This window comes from Ochotona princeps, chromosome 1, assembly GCF_030435755.1.
Source record: "Ochotona princeps isolate mOchPri1 chromosome 1, mOchPri1.hap1, whole genome shotgun sequence".
Lineage (NCBI taxonomy): Eukaryota > Metazoa > Chordata > Mammalia > Lagomorpha > Ochotonidae > Ochotona > Ochotona princeps.
In genome coordinates, this window is record NC_080832.1 from 50,277,803 (window position 1) to 50,293,329 (window position 15,527).

At 39.8% G+C, this 15,527-nt stretch overlaps 1 protein-coding gene across 2 annotated transcripts; it reads left to right on the forward strand.

Annotated features, from left to right (window-relative positions):
• The first annotated feature begins 2 nt into the window (after positions 1 to 2).
• TUBE1 (tubulin epsilon 1) lies at positions 3 to 15,215 on the forward strand. Of its 2 annotated transcripts, XM_004580315.3 has the most exons (12): positions 3 to 137; positions 383 to 456; positions 827 to 879; positions 2,930 to 2,987; positions 4,733 to 4,848; positions 6,615 to 6,736; positions 9,808 to 9,995; positions 10,222 to 10,397; positions 11,797 to 11,937; positions 13,045 to 13,185; positions 13,814 to 13,988; positions 14,299 to 15,215. In XM_004580315.3, the coding sequence occupies exons 1-12, from the start codon at positions 113 to 115 to the stop codon at positions 14,455 to 14,457; spliced, it is 1,428 nt and encodes a 475-aa protein (XP_004580372.2). In that variant the 5' UTR covers positions 3 to 112; the 3' UTR covers positions 14,458 to 15,215. The 2 variants fall into 2 exon arrangements, with proteins under 2 accessions (XP_004580372.2, XP_058513278.1); XM_058657295.1 differs by lacking the exons at positions 3 to 137; positions 383 to 456; positions 827 to 879 and adding an exon at positions 2,226 to 2,816.
• Positions 15,216 to 15,527: the final 312 nt, after the last annotated feature.

The window sequence follows — 15,527 nt, forward strand, 5'->3', positions numbered from 1 at the left end:
GCTTAACGACGTCCGCGGCTTGCGGCAGCTGCGTGACTTACGGCCGTTCCCTAGGCGATACCCGTAGGTGGACCGGCTGGTAGCTACCCGGGACTGCTGCAGGCCGGGCGGGATGACCCAGTCGGTGGTCGTACAGGGTGAGCTGCCCTGGGCGGCTGCAGGCCGGGGGAATGACCCAGTCGGTGGTCCTGCAGGGTGAGCTGCCCTGGGCGGCTGCAGGCCCCGCGGGATGACCCAGTCGGTGGTGCTGCAGGGTGAGCTGCCCTGGGCTGCTCCTGGTTAGTGCTCCTGGTTAAGTGGCCCAGTCAGCAGTCCAACAGGGTGAGCTGCGCTTGTGTCTTGCTTACTGTCCATTCTCTTTCTCCCTCTCTCCTGCGGTCAGTCGGTCAGTGCGGAAACCAGATCGGCTGCTGCTTCTGGGACCTGGTGCTGAGGGAGCATGCCGCGGTCAACCAGGTACCGACACCCTGCTGCCCGGAGCCCCCTGCACCCCTCATCCCTCTTGCAGCAGATCAGCAGGAGATACCCGTGCCTGCGCCCTGATGGACGGACACGAGCTGTGTTAACAGAGATGCTGGTCTCAACAGTTGTCCTGCTTCTCTTGTGCATAGAAAACATTTGGTGCCCCGGTTTTACAATCTTGGGGGAGTCCTTAGCACCCTTTACTGAACTGGAAGACTGAAAAAAGTCAGGGCAGGCTCTTGGTTGTCAGAGCGACATCTTAGCTGTCCCAGGATGTGGGGTTATTAAAATTGAAAGGATTTGGAGAAAACTCACAAAATTGAAGTGCTGTAAATAGATGTGTTTTCCTTTGCTTTCTTTTTAGAAAGGAATTTATGATGAGGCACTCGGCAGCTTCTTTAGAAACGTGGACACCAGGTAAGGCGAAACAAAATCTGTCCTGAGGGCCCTTTGTATGTCGGTAGATTAGGACGGTGAAAAGTTGATAGCTAGGAAGTTCTCTGGGTTTTGGCTTCTTTTTCTCTTTTTGGTTTTCTCGTTGATGGCATCTTTATTCTCCTTTCCCATTAATAGTACATTATTTTAAGAGCGGGATAACCGGTTTTGTTTTCAGGCTATTTTAAGGTACAGAAAGAACCCGTAATGAGACTTCTTTAAACGTATGCTCTCGCTAAAGAAAACGATTAAATTTTACTGATGGTGTTTGGATTTCCTGACACTAATTGTGATCAAGTACATTTGCTCTAAGTGTAAAATATGCTTTCAAAAGAGAAACAGTTGTCAAAGTACTTTGTGTAATAAAAGTTATGTGTAAGTGTCTGAAAGAATAAATTGACATTTAGATTCTATCTGCAAACTTTCCACATGAAATCATTAGGTTTATATGCTTTCAAAATACTCCCTGAAACTGATGAGCTTGAGCTAATATATATATATCTATAGATGTATATAGATATACACACACACACACGCTTATTAGCAGGCTTTACTATAACGCAGTTGTAGTTTGAATTAGATGGCTAGGGATGGCAAGGCAGGTTATTTTCTGTAAGGGTAATAAATCGTCACCTTTTGGTGTATTCCATAATCTTATGATCAAGCTTGCAAATTCATAAACCTTGTTGGCACTCTGAAAATGGGTCCAGTGCGCTGCAGTACAGTCAGGTTAAGCAAACTCAAATGGGATTCAAAAGCAGAAAGTCTGTTTATCAGTTGGCTGTGGAAACGCTAACTCGTAAAGACTAGACAGTCATGTACCCTTGTGGGAAGTCTACCTGAACAGCTGTGTTCTGACCAGAAGGCTGTTTACGGACTGTGGGACCAGGCCAGGTACTAGCTGGTGGCTGTTGAGAGCCACCCCTTCGCTAAATTGAGATTCAGCCTGGAATCTTTTCTTAATAAACAGGCATTACATACCTAGACTCTGAGCTGTTCTGTTTTATGTTTGAAGCTGAGAACGTTATTTTCCTCATGCAAATGGAGGAAGAAGGAGAGTGGCATCCTGCTCTTCTTCCCATGTCCTGGCAACACTTGTCGCTGTTTGACAAGTAAACATGAACATTGTGTGTGTGTGTGTGTGTGTATATATATAATGCTTTTCCAAGTCATCACACCTCTGTAGTGCTATGATAATTTACTTACAGCAGAAATTGCCAAATCTTTTTCATAAAAGACCAAATAGTACATATTTTAGATTTTATGATTCGTGTTCCTTGTGGCATGAATAGGAAATTGGTAATTGATTGCCTTGGGTCTGAAGACTGAAGTTTATCAACCCCAGTGTATGAAACATCTCTGCTCAGGTTGCTTTCATGTGTTTTATCTTCTGGTTAACCCTTCGATTGTGTTGGCTCATAAATTTCATAAAAGTGATCATTTACAACTTATATGCAACATGAAATTGTAGAAACAGCCTTAGATAATGCTGTTTAACTGTCATATCAGTCATGCATATTTTTGGCAAGAGTAGGAAATCTCATTAACCTTGATATAAGCATTAAAAGTATCCATTCAGCTTGCAGGCCAAGAAATCTGGAAATCAGATGGTCCAGGTTAGGCAGGAGCCATGTGTCCAAGACCAAGATGCTGGGTTTTGTCCCACTATCCATGTACTGGCTAGTTTTCTTCATGTTTATTATTCCATGATTATACAATGGTAGTCTACACCCCAGGAATCGCCTCCAGATATATGTTTTATCCAGGAAAAAGATTGACATCAGTTGTCTCTGATCCTTTATATCGGAAAAGATTTCCAGAATACTTGCCTTTATACTCGTGGCTAGAACTGCGTTAAATGGCCAGCCCTAATAAAGACATACAGCGGCCAGTGCCTCGCTCTTCCAGCCTAACAGGAGGTATGCTGGAGCCAAGGAGGTAAGGAATGGCAGATGGAAGTTAACCTTATTGCCCAATAGCACTATCAGCTGTGGACAATGTTATGACTTTTTCTCATTTTCTTATCTTTCAGGGTGGCTGGTGATGGTGGCAATATTTCCAAGGGGAAAATAAGTTCTTTAAAAGCTCGAGTAAGATACACACTTGGATGCTTACATTGATTGAGTTCTTAAAATACCTACACTTAAATTTCTATAATGTGTCAATAGAAATAACCTCCCCCCCCAAAAAAAAAAAAATTTAAGCCATGTTTAATATAAAAATAGCTAGGCGGACACCTTTGTCCATCTGAAACACTATGAGTATTTTTTTCTTCACTGTTTCAAGAAAATTGATGTCTAAATAAGGATCCTTCATAACTCTTTTAGTCCCTGAAATACATGCAAGTAGTCTTCAGAAAGGTCGTCGGAAACAACCTACTATGAAAAGACTGTGTTTTGATTTTCAAAAATTGTTTGCACTAAAGAAAGTTTATTTTATTTCTTGAAAGACCCTTGTACTAGGTCCAATTTCTCATTGAAAAGTATTGCAAGATTTATTTACATAAGATTGCTACTAATATGCATGATGGATTCAGCTGTGATAAAATGATAAATGGCGTAACCATCTGATCAAGAGTCAGTAGCCCATACCTGCAGTCTTGATCTCATTGCAACTTTTCTCTAGTTCTGTGCAATAAGCTGCTTTTTGCAATTGTTGATTAGTAGTCTGACTACAACAAAAAGGGCCGTTTAAATACTGCAGGAAGAACCGAGATGCTAAGGGTGACACACACCTGGAACAGCAGCTGAAACACCAGAAGGCAGTGATGTTGTAACGCCTGGGAACCATGCTGTACCTGTGATCTCTGATGACCTTAGGAAACACAAGTTGGGACAGAGACCATGTGCTTTGGGGCCATTAGGATAACTGATTACCAGTATATTCCATGACCTTGCAGAGAGAAACTGACATTTTCTAGACCCCTCCCAATCTGAGCTCTTCCCCAGTCCCTTGTGTGTGGACAGGTAGGAAGTAGAGGATAAGTCCATCCTTGTGTGTTGCTGTAGCCTTTGCTCTTTGCTCTTTGTGGCCTTTTGCTCTTTGCTCTTCCATTTCTCTTGAAGAACTCTTGGTGTCATGTGGCTGTGATCATTGAGAAATCCACACTTGACGACATAACTTGGTGCTTAGAATGCCCTAAATTCTCTATACTTACATTTGGCTACATTTCCTACCTATGTATTTTTCTGGTTTTCCAGAATTAATTTTATGTATTCTATTCTCTTCCTAGTACTAGAAGTTAACTCCAGTGTCATTTTGTGTAATGAATGAGATCATAAATTACTTGCCAGGGGCAACCCGGTTGTCATTCTGACATCTTCAGAGCTTTGACTTTGCACATAATGACAAGTTTATGGTTTGAATTGGTTTGCATGGGATTAATAGAGCAGTGTGGTTGTTCTTGGTTAGCAAGTGCATGAGCTTACCCTTCACTTACTGAGAAGTTTTCAGGTTAAAGTTACTCCATCTAGATTTCTCAGACTCTGGAAGTTGAGCTGGGGAGATTTTTTCAGATTCTTTTTTTTCTGTTTGTCATTTTGTAGTTGGGTGAAAGATGGTTTGATTGAGTTCTGCCTTTCCAGCCAGATGAATTTGTTTTGTTTAATCATTTCAACAGATGGTACATAAATATCTGAAATATAAATGTAAATAAATATATGTGTATATATCTATGTATATACACACATATATATACATATGTATATACACATATACACATGTATATACACACACATATGTATACATGTATTTATATGTAGCTTTTAGCCTTAAATTCATTTGCAGAGTGAATACCGACAGGAAAATGTGGAAACTAAATTTTATTTCTCCTCAGGCTGTCTTGATTGACATGGAAGAAGGAGTAGTGAATAAAATTTTGCAAGGACCATTGAGTGATGTGTTTGATAACAAGCAACTCATCACTGATATTTCTGGCTCGGGAAATAATTGGTGAGAATATGCTGAATGTGAGACTTGAATGTCATCTGAATGAGCAGACTTTGCTTCATTGTGATAGGTCCTGCTGACTCAAGGGCAAGATGTAATCGCCACCCACAAAACTAGGCCTGGGTGTTTGGCAGTGCTTGGAAGCCACTGTACTTGTATTTACTCATACACCTATTTCTTTCTAACATCTTTTAAGAAAAAGGTGAATCATGGAAGCTTTAAATGCTGAATTCCTCTTTGTAAGTTGATTCTTAAATCCCACTTGGTAATGACAGAAGTTTTGAGTTCACTTATAAACTGTTAACCTTTCCTGAATTGTTTGACTCAGTTTTTCCATTTGGTCAGATTTAGGTAGAATTGATAAAGAGATGAAAAACCACACCAGCATCCCAGCATTCAAGGTGAACTCTGGGCTTCTATCAGAATTCCTTTAAGAATGATTACCAAATGGCCCCTGTTCTGAAATGGGGAAAGGCTCCAACCATGGTCATCTCAGATTTCATATTGAGACTTTTTCTCCTACTGGGTAAAAATTCAGTAGCTCCTTATTTGCAAGTCTCTTTATTTATGGTTCTAAGTATTTACAGCCAGCCCCTCAACATTCATAATGTGAAGTGGGATGTGCTTTTGCTAGAGCATGAATTTTAATCTTGATTTCAAGGAGACTACTTTGGGGAGAACATTAAATGACTTAAGAAGCCCAGCCCATCTGACTAACCAACTGGCTTTTCTCTCATTGTTAGATAACTTATTATATAACTGGGAGCCAGGAAACCATTTCATATATGCCATGTGGGTGGCAGGGATTGAATTACTTGAGTTGCTACCTGCTGCCTTCTCCCATCCCCCAAAACACACACACACACACACACACACACACACACACACACACACTCACTCACTCACTCACTCACTCACCAGGAAAGCTGGAGCGGAGGTGTTATGCAGGCATCCCAAACAGCAACTTAACCACTGGGCCAAATGCCTGCCCCACATTCTGCTTGGGTTTTGTTTGTTTAAAAATTTATTTATTTGTATTTGAAAGGCAGAGTTAAAGAGAGAAGAGGACACAGAGAGAAAGCTCTTCCATCCTCTAGTTCACTCCCCAGATGGCTGCAATGGCCAGAGCTGAGCCAATCTGAAGCCAGGACCCTCTTCCAAGTTTTCCACCTGGCTGCAGGGTCTCAAGGGCTTGAGCCATTCTCCACTGGTTTCCCAGGCCACAAGCAGGGAGCTGGATGGGAAGTAGAGCTGCCAGGACATGAACCAGCACCTGATGATGGCTCTGCAAACACCGGCCCCCACATTCTGCTTTTTAATATGCAAAAGGCACTCTAGTTCACAGTACACTTTAATTGGAGATTTAAAAAAAAAAAAAAAAAAGACAGCTGATACAACTGAAAGCTTGTTTTGTAATTGATCCTGAGAGGTTGCAAAGATAAATTTAGAAAAACTAGTTCCAGGTCAATAGTTTATGAGTTACTTTATCAGGACATTCGAGGAGTTTATAGAGATGAAGGGTCTTCAAACACTTCTTGGAAAATGCTTGTCATAGGAAGTCTGAGCATGTGTTTCAAAATGTCTTTGCATAAAAAAAACAAATTCCCATCAGCTTTTTAAAGTAACTTCAAATGTTTGTTATCTGTAGCATATTAAGGATACATTAACATTGAAACAAGAATAGATTTCACCAAATTGTTCTTGAATTTTTTTTTCAGTTGAGTCGGAAATCAGTACAAGAATTTTTCTCAAACGTGTGTCTTTTTCAGGGCTGTGGGTCACAAAGTTTTTGGCCGCCTTTACCAAGAGCAGATCGTCGAGAAGCTCAGGAAGTCGGCCGAGCACTGCGACTGCCTGCAGTGCTTCTTCATCATCCACTCCATGGGAGGAGGTAAGGTCAACGCACCTGCTCTAGGCAACCCAGCTGCAAGGCGGAACCCACTTTGCAAACACAAATCTTGTTTTCAGACCTATGCATGATAAAGACAGAGCTATTTGGTATGTATGCATTTGAAGTTATGTGTAGACCATCCATTTTTCTTGAAGCTTTATGAAATTGGTTGCATAACCCCCCCCTTTTTAATGTAAGCCCAGTTAATAGTCAAAAGAAGTATGATTTTTTTCTCTCCTACTTTTGGTTTCTTTATAAAATTTCCAAGCAGATTTTAGAATATGTGAGCACTTGAGGAATGTGTACTTTCTGAACAGTTTGCTGTGCGGTCCCAGATCCTAACTAGAGGAAAGTGTTGCTGCCGTATTCACACGTGTGCCACCCTTTCTTTAACCGTCATCACTCCTTATCTCCAATAAGGAAAAAGAGTAACAGACATTCTTCCAGCATGTTCCTTAAGATATTTCTGACACGATAATGGACTTGAACAAGAACTGAATAGCCTGCATTTCTTACATTTTTCTGGGGAAGTCTGTACAGTTTGTACCTTGGAATTGAAATACCTTACTTCCTTATTGCATGAAATAGAAACAATATGATTTACTAATTTCAAATAGGATTAGGAATTTTTTTTTTTTTAAAGATTTATTTTTATTACAAAGTCAGATATACAGAGAGGAGCAGAGACAGAGAGGAAGATCTTCCATCCGATGTTTCACTCCCCAAGTGAGCCGCAACGGGCCGGTGCGTGCCGATCCGATGCCGGGAACCAGGAACCTCTTCCGGGTCTCCCACGTGGGTGCAGGGTCCCAAAGCTTTGGGCCATCCTCAACTGCCTTCCCAGGCCACAAGCAGAGAGCTGGATGGGAAGTGGAGCTGCCGGGATTAGAACCGGCGCCCATATGGGATCCCAGGGCTTTCAAGGCGAGGACTTAAGTCGCTAGGCCACGCCACCGGGCCCAGGATTAGGAAATTTTAAAAGGAAAAAAAATTCTTGCAATTTTGTTCTCTAAATTCAGATAAAGATTCCCTGCTTGCTGATATATATATATATATATATATATATGATTGATTTTTATGCATTCACAGTGTATTGCACAGACCTATTCACCATCAGAGTATTTTAAAATTAGAGGCATAGTTGCATGTGACCATGCCTTGAGGAGACTGTCATAACCATTAAATTAAACAAATTGTCTTTATGGTAATATTATTATCCCACAGGTTTAGCTTAAGTTTTCCAGAAAAAATACTTTGATTTACACTTCATTATGGTGCCTGGTTTGGTTTGTTTTGTTTGTTTTGGTTTTTTTTTTATTTTAATATTTATTTATTAGAAAGGCACATTTACACAAAGAAGGAGACAGAAAGATCTTCCATTCGCTGGTTCACTCCCCAAGTGTCTGCGCTGGCCAGAGCTGAGCCAATCTGAGGCCAGGAGCCAGGATCTTCTTCCGGATCTCCCACTTGGGTGTAGGGTCCCAAGGCTTTGGGCCATCTGCTACTGCTTTCACAGGCCATAAGCAGGGAGCTGGAGGGGAAATGGAGCAGCCAGGATATGAACCGGCACCCATATGGGATCCTGGCGTATACAAGGTGAGGACTTTAGCCACTAGGCTACCGCGCCAGACTGGTGCCTGTTTTTAATTCCTCCATTACCCAAAACTTCAGGAAAAATATATTTTATTCATAATTCATTGAAAATGGCAAAAGGGCCTGGTGCAATGTCTTAGTGGCTAAGTCCTTACCTTGCATCTGCCAGGATCCCAGATGGGTGCTGGTTTATATCCTGGATGTTCCACTTCCCATCCAGTTCTCACTTGTGGCCCGAGAAAACAGTCAAGGACGATCCAAAGCCTTGTGACCCAGCACCTGCATGGGAGACCCGGAAGAAGCTCCTGGCTCCTGGCTCCTGGCTTCAGATCAGCTCAGCTCTGGCCGTTGCAGCCACTTGGGGAGTGAACCAGAGGGTAAAAGATCTTTCTCTCTGTAAATCTGTCTTTCCAATAAAAATAATTTTTTTAACAAAATGAAAGAAAATAGTAAAACATTCTTTAATGCTGACAGCTAAAAATATTTTTTTCCACATCTAATCCCTAGCCCCTCATCTCATGGGTAATCAAGTTTAAAGGGGTTTTGTGTCTGTTTAGATATTTTATCTGCCTACTACTTTGTGTCTATATACTTTTACATAAAAGAAGTCATACAATGCATTTTCTTCTTTTTTCCACTTTATGTCTTTCTTGAGCATCTTCCCCATCAACTCTGTCCCACAGAATTCAATTTGATTTAGTAAGTGATAAAAATGTTTAAAATATAATTTCTTAAGTCCTTCCATTGATGAATGGTGTTTATGGTGTTTGCATGGTACAAACCATCTGACATATGAACATCTGGTATATGAAGGTCTTCACAAAGTTCATGGAAAAATGTGTATGGTTAAGACTGGATTGTTTTAATACCAACACCAAAGTAAGTACTTTAGTTTAGCTTCACGTGAGCTTTTCGAAGCACCCTTATGTATCTGTGCATTTGTGCCACTGTTGGTGAGGCAGTAATCCTAAAAACGAAGAGTAGAAACCAAAGGATATGTACATTTTCCATTTGATACTACATTATTCATGTTCATATATAAGATATGGCTATCAATGTGCATATTTGGATATAAATACTCATTCCTTTACTATTGTACCAATTCATAATAGCATGATGTATTAGTAGTTTCCATTTCCCTATGCTGGCACCAACATTGTATGAAATGTGAATTTCATCATGTTCAAAATTAAATCTAGTTTTAATTTTTATTTTCTTAATTAGAAGAAAAGATTGCCTTTACTTCTGTTTGCCATTTCTACTTCTTTTATTGTAAAAGAATAATTTCCAATGTATCTCCATTTCCCATTTTTTTGGTGTGTGTCCCTCATGTTGCCTTCATTTTTTTATCTGCAGTTTCAATAATATGTAATCATAGAAAATAAGAGGAAGATTATTTCTACAAATAAAGCATGACATTCTAAGTTCCTCACAGTTGCTTTTGTTTTGTTTTGTTTTTTTGAAATTGTGATCTTTAGGAACAGGGTCTGGACTTGGCACATTTCTTTTAAAGGTGCTTGAAGATGAGTTCCCAGAAGTATACAAATTCGTGACCTCAATTTATCCTTCCAACGAGGATGATGTCATAACTTCACCTTATAATAGCATCTTGGCTTTGAAGGAGCTCAACGAGCATGCGGACTGTGTGTTGCCCATTGACAATCAGGTAAAGCTTCCTGTGGCAACTTTCATGTAGGTTTTACAAACATCTGACCCTGTGTTAACGTTTATGTATTTATTTGAAACTTGCTCTTCACTCTTCAGCCTTCTCATCTAAGAGAAAAACATAACTGTGAACCATTTTCTTCTTTCTCTCCTTTCTTTCCAAGTAGAATATCATCTATGTCCACCCTTCTTAATAGCTTCTCCCCCCGATATTTTTTGTTCAAAAGTCATTATTTGACATCATTAGCAAAATTGACCTCGCAGTGAGTTCTGGAAAGTTGGGCGCAACTGTGAAGCCCAAGAGTCTGCTTACTTCCAGTGCTGAGGTTGTGAGACAGCGGCACAAGAAGCCCTTTGATGCAATGAACAACATCGTGGCAAATTTGCTACTTAACCTGACAAGGTAATTCTGGCTCAAGACAGTCAAGAAGCTTTGCCATGTGTGTGCCCATTCTTTGACTTTTGTAGCATTTTTAGGTGTTCCAAGTTGTGGGAGCTCCCATTGTTTTTATTTTGTCTCATCTTGTATTTTCACCTCTTGGAGTAATCAGTCATAATTTGAACTTTCTGTGACTCCAAGGCACCATTTCCTTTAGTAAGCACATTCTGTGGAGTATTAATGAGTGTTAAATGATGGCAAATCTTGAGAAAGTCAGATTTGAGAAATACTTGATCATGATAATGCAAAGTGAAACAATTGTTTTATCTGTCAAGCCAGCTAAACTGTATCTCCTCATTAACTAGTTCTAAATATTTCTATGACCGGTGTCAAAGATTTCTTTAGCATTACTATATTCTCAGTCATAAGATGCACTAAAACGATCCTTAAGAAAGTATCTTTTTATTCAGCTTTTTGTTATTGTTGTCCAGCAGCGATGAGACTTGGTGCACAGAGGCTTTAGTAACACGCGTGGACTCTGACTAATGATCCTTTGCCGCGGTTTATTAGTGGCATCACATTTATAGACCGAGGGTCATATAGGATAAGAGAGGAGGTATTGAGCTTACCATCAATTGTTTCTGTACCCTTGTTTGGAACTCTTTTGGTTTGTATATCCCACCAAGTGCTATCCACTCAGTTGTTCTCATACAGATGATATCCAGTCAGTTACACAAAAGGTTTTCATTCAGTTGTTCTCATACAAATATTGTCCTATCAGTTGTAATCCTGTGCTTGTTGACCCTCCAGGGTCACAATGTCCTTCTACAGTGAAGATTTACTACTTATTTACTTATTTGAAGGTCTGAGTTGTACAGAGACTGATCTTGCATCCACTCTTTCACTGCCCACATGGACACAAAGGTCAAGGATGAGCCAGGCCAAAGCCAGGAGCTTCTTCCAGGTCTCCTACATAGATGGCAGGGCCCCAAGTACTTGGACCATCTTCTGCTGCTTTCTCAGGCCATTTAGCAGGGAGCTGGATCAGAAGTAGAGCAATCAGGCCTTGAACCGGTGTCCATAAGGGATGCTGGTGTCACAGGTGGCAGCTTTACACACTGTGCCACAGTATCAGCCCCTACGGTCTTTCTTACATGATATTTTATATGTGTAATGAGCAAATATAATAGTAGATTGTTATACTTTCAATAATCCAGAAATAACTGCTACAGATGTTTTGTGTTGTATTTTAATTATCTTTAAGCATGATTGTTTATTATACTAAATGTCATCAATGCAGAAAAGCAAGCATTTATTCTGCATTGGAGAAGAGTATGCAAAATTAAATTGAGAACATACCTGCTAAACAAGTTAAGCCACATTCAAAGTATTTAAAAGTTTTTCTCATTCTTGTAATGTTTAGCTCGGCACGATTTGAAGGATCTCTTAATATGGACCTTAATGAAATCAGCATGAATTTAGTGCCTTTTCCTCAACTTCATTATCTTGTATCAAGCCTAACCCCTCTGTATACCCTGGCAGATGTTAACATTCCCCCTCGAAGGTAAGATATGACTGAATTCTGATTTCTTGAGAACTTGGATTACATTACCAAAAAAAAAAAAAAAAATTAAAAGAGCTTACAGTAACTAATCATATCTTTATTTGCGCAGAATCTATAAAATTTTGGTAATAACAATCATTTTTCAGTGAAATGAATGCTTGTTGGAAGTAACTGTTTAAAAATGTAATAAACTGAAATTTAATCTAGTAGTTAAATTTTTAGGTTTGTGAAGATGTAATTGTTATGGTTCAGCTGTGATTTTATTAAATGATTTGAGTCCTTTGAGATTGCACAGTTGTATGTCTCAACGCTAATTCTGTCACTTAACAATGGGACTTGGACTTTTCTCCTCTGTAAAACTAGCAGTACCAGCTCCTACACTTGTTAGGTAGATTAAATACATTTTTAAGTTTCTATCACATGCAAACCAGTACTGTAGAAAGCTCAGACGTCACTCGATAGGACTCCAATTACATATTTCCAGAACACCTTATTTCCTTTAACTATCTGACATCATTTTGAAACATCGAGTTTATATCAACTTACTCAAAAGATGTAATGTTGAAAGAAACTCTTGTCGTATACAATGACTGCGGGAGACGATCCTGCCAGACTCTGTAAGAGCAGTGTGTATAAATGAGTAAGTGCAAGCTAAGGATGCCTCTCTGTAGATCACGTTTGGCAAGGGAACAGCTGTATGCTTCAGGAATTTCACAGGTGATACCAACATGCTTTGAGTCGGAGGCAGTTGATCAGTTGTTCCAGCTAATAGGTAGGACTCCTTTGTGCAGGCATCCTATGACCATAGCAGCAGGGAATATGGCAATTACTAAATGTTTACTGGTACCCACACAGCATATTAAATGTTAGTATATGTAAGTAGAGTTGTATATCTTTAGTGTGGACACAGGAATGTAAATTGGTGCCAAAATACTTTTTATATAATAGTGTAATTCAGGCATTCTTCTATTTTTATGTATTCTAGTTAATACTAGTTAGATAGTGTAAATTCCCTTTGTCTCTAGATGACTACCCTTTCATTTTATCATTATACATGTAAGAAATAAGTAACTTTTTAAGTTAATGGTAGCTATTTCCTTGTTCTAGGTTGGACCAGATGTTTTCAGACGCATTTAGTAAAGATCACCAGCTTCTACGGGCTGATCCGAAACACGGTCTCTACCTCGCCTGTGCCCTCATGGTCAGAGGAAATGTACAGATTTCAGATCTTCGCAGGAATATCGAAAGGTTTGGTTGCTCAAGATCATCTAAGTGCGCTGCTTGCAAGATGTAGCACGATAGTTAAGGCTGCTTCTGGTCCAGTGCTGGCATCACCGCTTACTACAGCATGAGCCTGAGCAAGCCGCTTCGCCCTCTGTGCCTTGTTTCCTTCCATTATAAAATAAGGAAGGTTTTCATTCATTATTGTTAAATGAAAACTACAATTTTCTGAACACTTTTGGGGTGGAATGACTTACCAACCCCAAAAGTGTTCAGAAAATTGTAGCTGATATTATTACTGTTGTAATTACTGCATCTACTACTATTCCTCTTCTGTTGTTTATATTGTTACTGTTTACCCACAATCTCTTTTTATGAAACCTACTTTATGGAGTTACAGAGAAACAATCATAATACTCTATTTTTTGTACTCAGAGTTGTTGTGTTGCTGGCTTTTTAAATCACTCTCACAGCCAATTCAATGTTATGTTACCAAACATCTCTGCACCATCAGTCTATGCTGTGACGCTGTTAGCAAGCAATTAGAATGATGCTGTTAGGAATGTCCTAGTGTAACTGTAATGTGTCCTGCCATAGCATGGCAGGCAGTTGTAGCACCTTACTTGGTTCTTACCTTTGCGTTTTTGCACTTCAGATTAAAGCCTTCTCTGCAGTTTGTGTCCTGGAATCAGGAAGGTTGGAAGACCAGCCTGTGCTCCGTGCCGCCTGTGGGCCATTCTCATTCGTTGTTAGCTTTAGCCAATAACACCTGTGTGAAGCCCACCTTCCTAGAGCTGAAAGCACGGTTCCTGAGGCTCTATAAGAAGAAGGTAATCCTAGACCTTTGCAATTGCATGTGTTGATTTTGGCAATTTAGGTGTATTAAGAATTACATAATTATAAACCAAGGTGATATCATCCATGACATTAGTTGTACTGATTATAACTGAAAGGGAGAGGTTTACTCCTGTTACCTTGACTCTTGAAGCGAGTTTGAAGATTCAGGTAAAATGTTCAATTTAACACAAATTCTCTTTCCCATTGTAAAGTTTTATTAAACCTGTACATAATATAGCCTTGTAAACAGTTTTGTGGATTGAAGTTCCCAACTTGGTCAATGCTACCTGATTTTGTTGGCAGGCTCACCTTCATCACTATCTGCAAGTTGACGGGATGGAGGAGGACTGTTTCACAGAAGCCATATCATCTTTGTCCACACTTATAGAGGAATACGACAAACTGGACGCCGCAAAAGGCATGCCTGTGCAGGACCTGCCTAGGCTAAGTGTGGCTGTCTGAAAAAAGAACCCAAAACTACACAATTTTTTTTTTAATTTCACAGTGTTCTGTCACATTTGTGTGATTCTGAAAGCCCAGTTTGTTTCTTAGAGTACTAAGTGTTTTTGTCTGGCACAGAAATGATACCAGTGAGTGAAATCAAAGAAGTCGTTACCATATCTTCAGACATCAGTCTTCAAAAAGGACCCCTGTCTGAGAGAAGAATGTGTTAACACTTTTTTACAGCTTCTAATTTGGGCATTTATCCACTGGTCTTTACTATAACTCTTACATGGCTGTAACTTTGTATTTACTTATAATTTATTGTATGATTTGTATTTTTCTATTTAAATTCTCATTCTTTATAATACAGGGACGCAGGGGTGGGAAACATACAGCATGGGTGCTTGAGGCCCATGCAGTCATTTGGTCTGGCTCTGCCAAGGCAGTCACTGGCAGGGCTCAAAATTCCATAAATCTATAGCAAGCTAACTTAAGTTTGTATGACCCACAAATGTTGTTACAAATATCCCAAGGGCCTTAGGCAGGAAAAGCTTCCCTAGCCTTGGTGGAAGGGACTCAGTGTTGGTAGTTCCATGTAACATCCACTAACCTTACAAATAAGCTTTCTTCAAACTGCTAAGAAGGCTTTATTTATTCTTTGGGTAACAGCGTGTTTGCACTCAAAAGAAACAGTTTGTACATTTAACATGTATTAAATTTTCAAATATAATTTTTGGTCAAGCCAGTTGGTTTTATAATAAGTATCCATGATTGAAGCAGTGGCACTTGTTTCATTGTTTGGCATGTCATCATCTATACACGTGAACAGATAGTCCTATGTTTAATGTGTTCTGCCAAACTTGACAGTAAATGGCTGTAATCTAATGACATTCTAATTACCCAATTTATTTTTGAGAGTTATTTATTTGAAAGTCACAATTACAGAAAGAGGGAGAGACAGATAGATATTCTAACTGCTGGTTAACTCCCCAAATGGCAGCTGTGGCTATAGCTAGGCTGGTCGAAAGCTGGGAGCTGGGAGCTTCCTCTGGTTCTGCCAGTTGGGTACAGGAGCCCAAGCACTCAGG

What these genes read in the sequence shown, in the direction of transcription:
- TUBE1 (XM_004580315.3), top strand. Translation starts at nt 113, where the DNA reads ATGACCCAGTCGGTGGTCGTACAGG. An exon ending in AGCATGCCGCGGTCAACCAG is followed by an intron (nt 457 to 826) that starts GTACCGACACCC and finishes CTTTCTTTTTAG; the next exon opens with AAAGGAATTTATGATGAGGC. An exon ending in TGAGGCTCTATAAGAAGAAG is followed by an intron (nt 13,989 to 14,298) that starts GTAATCCTAGAC and finishes TTTTGTTGGCAG; the next exon opens with GCTCACCTTCATCACTATCT.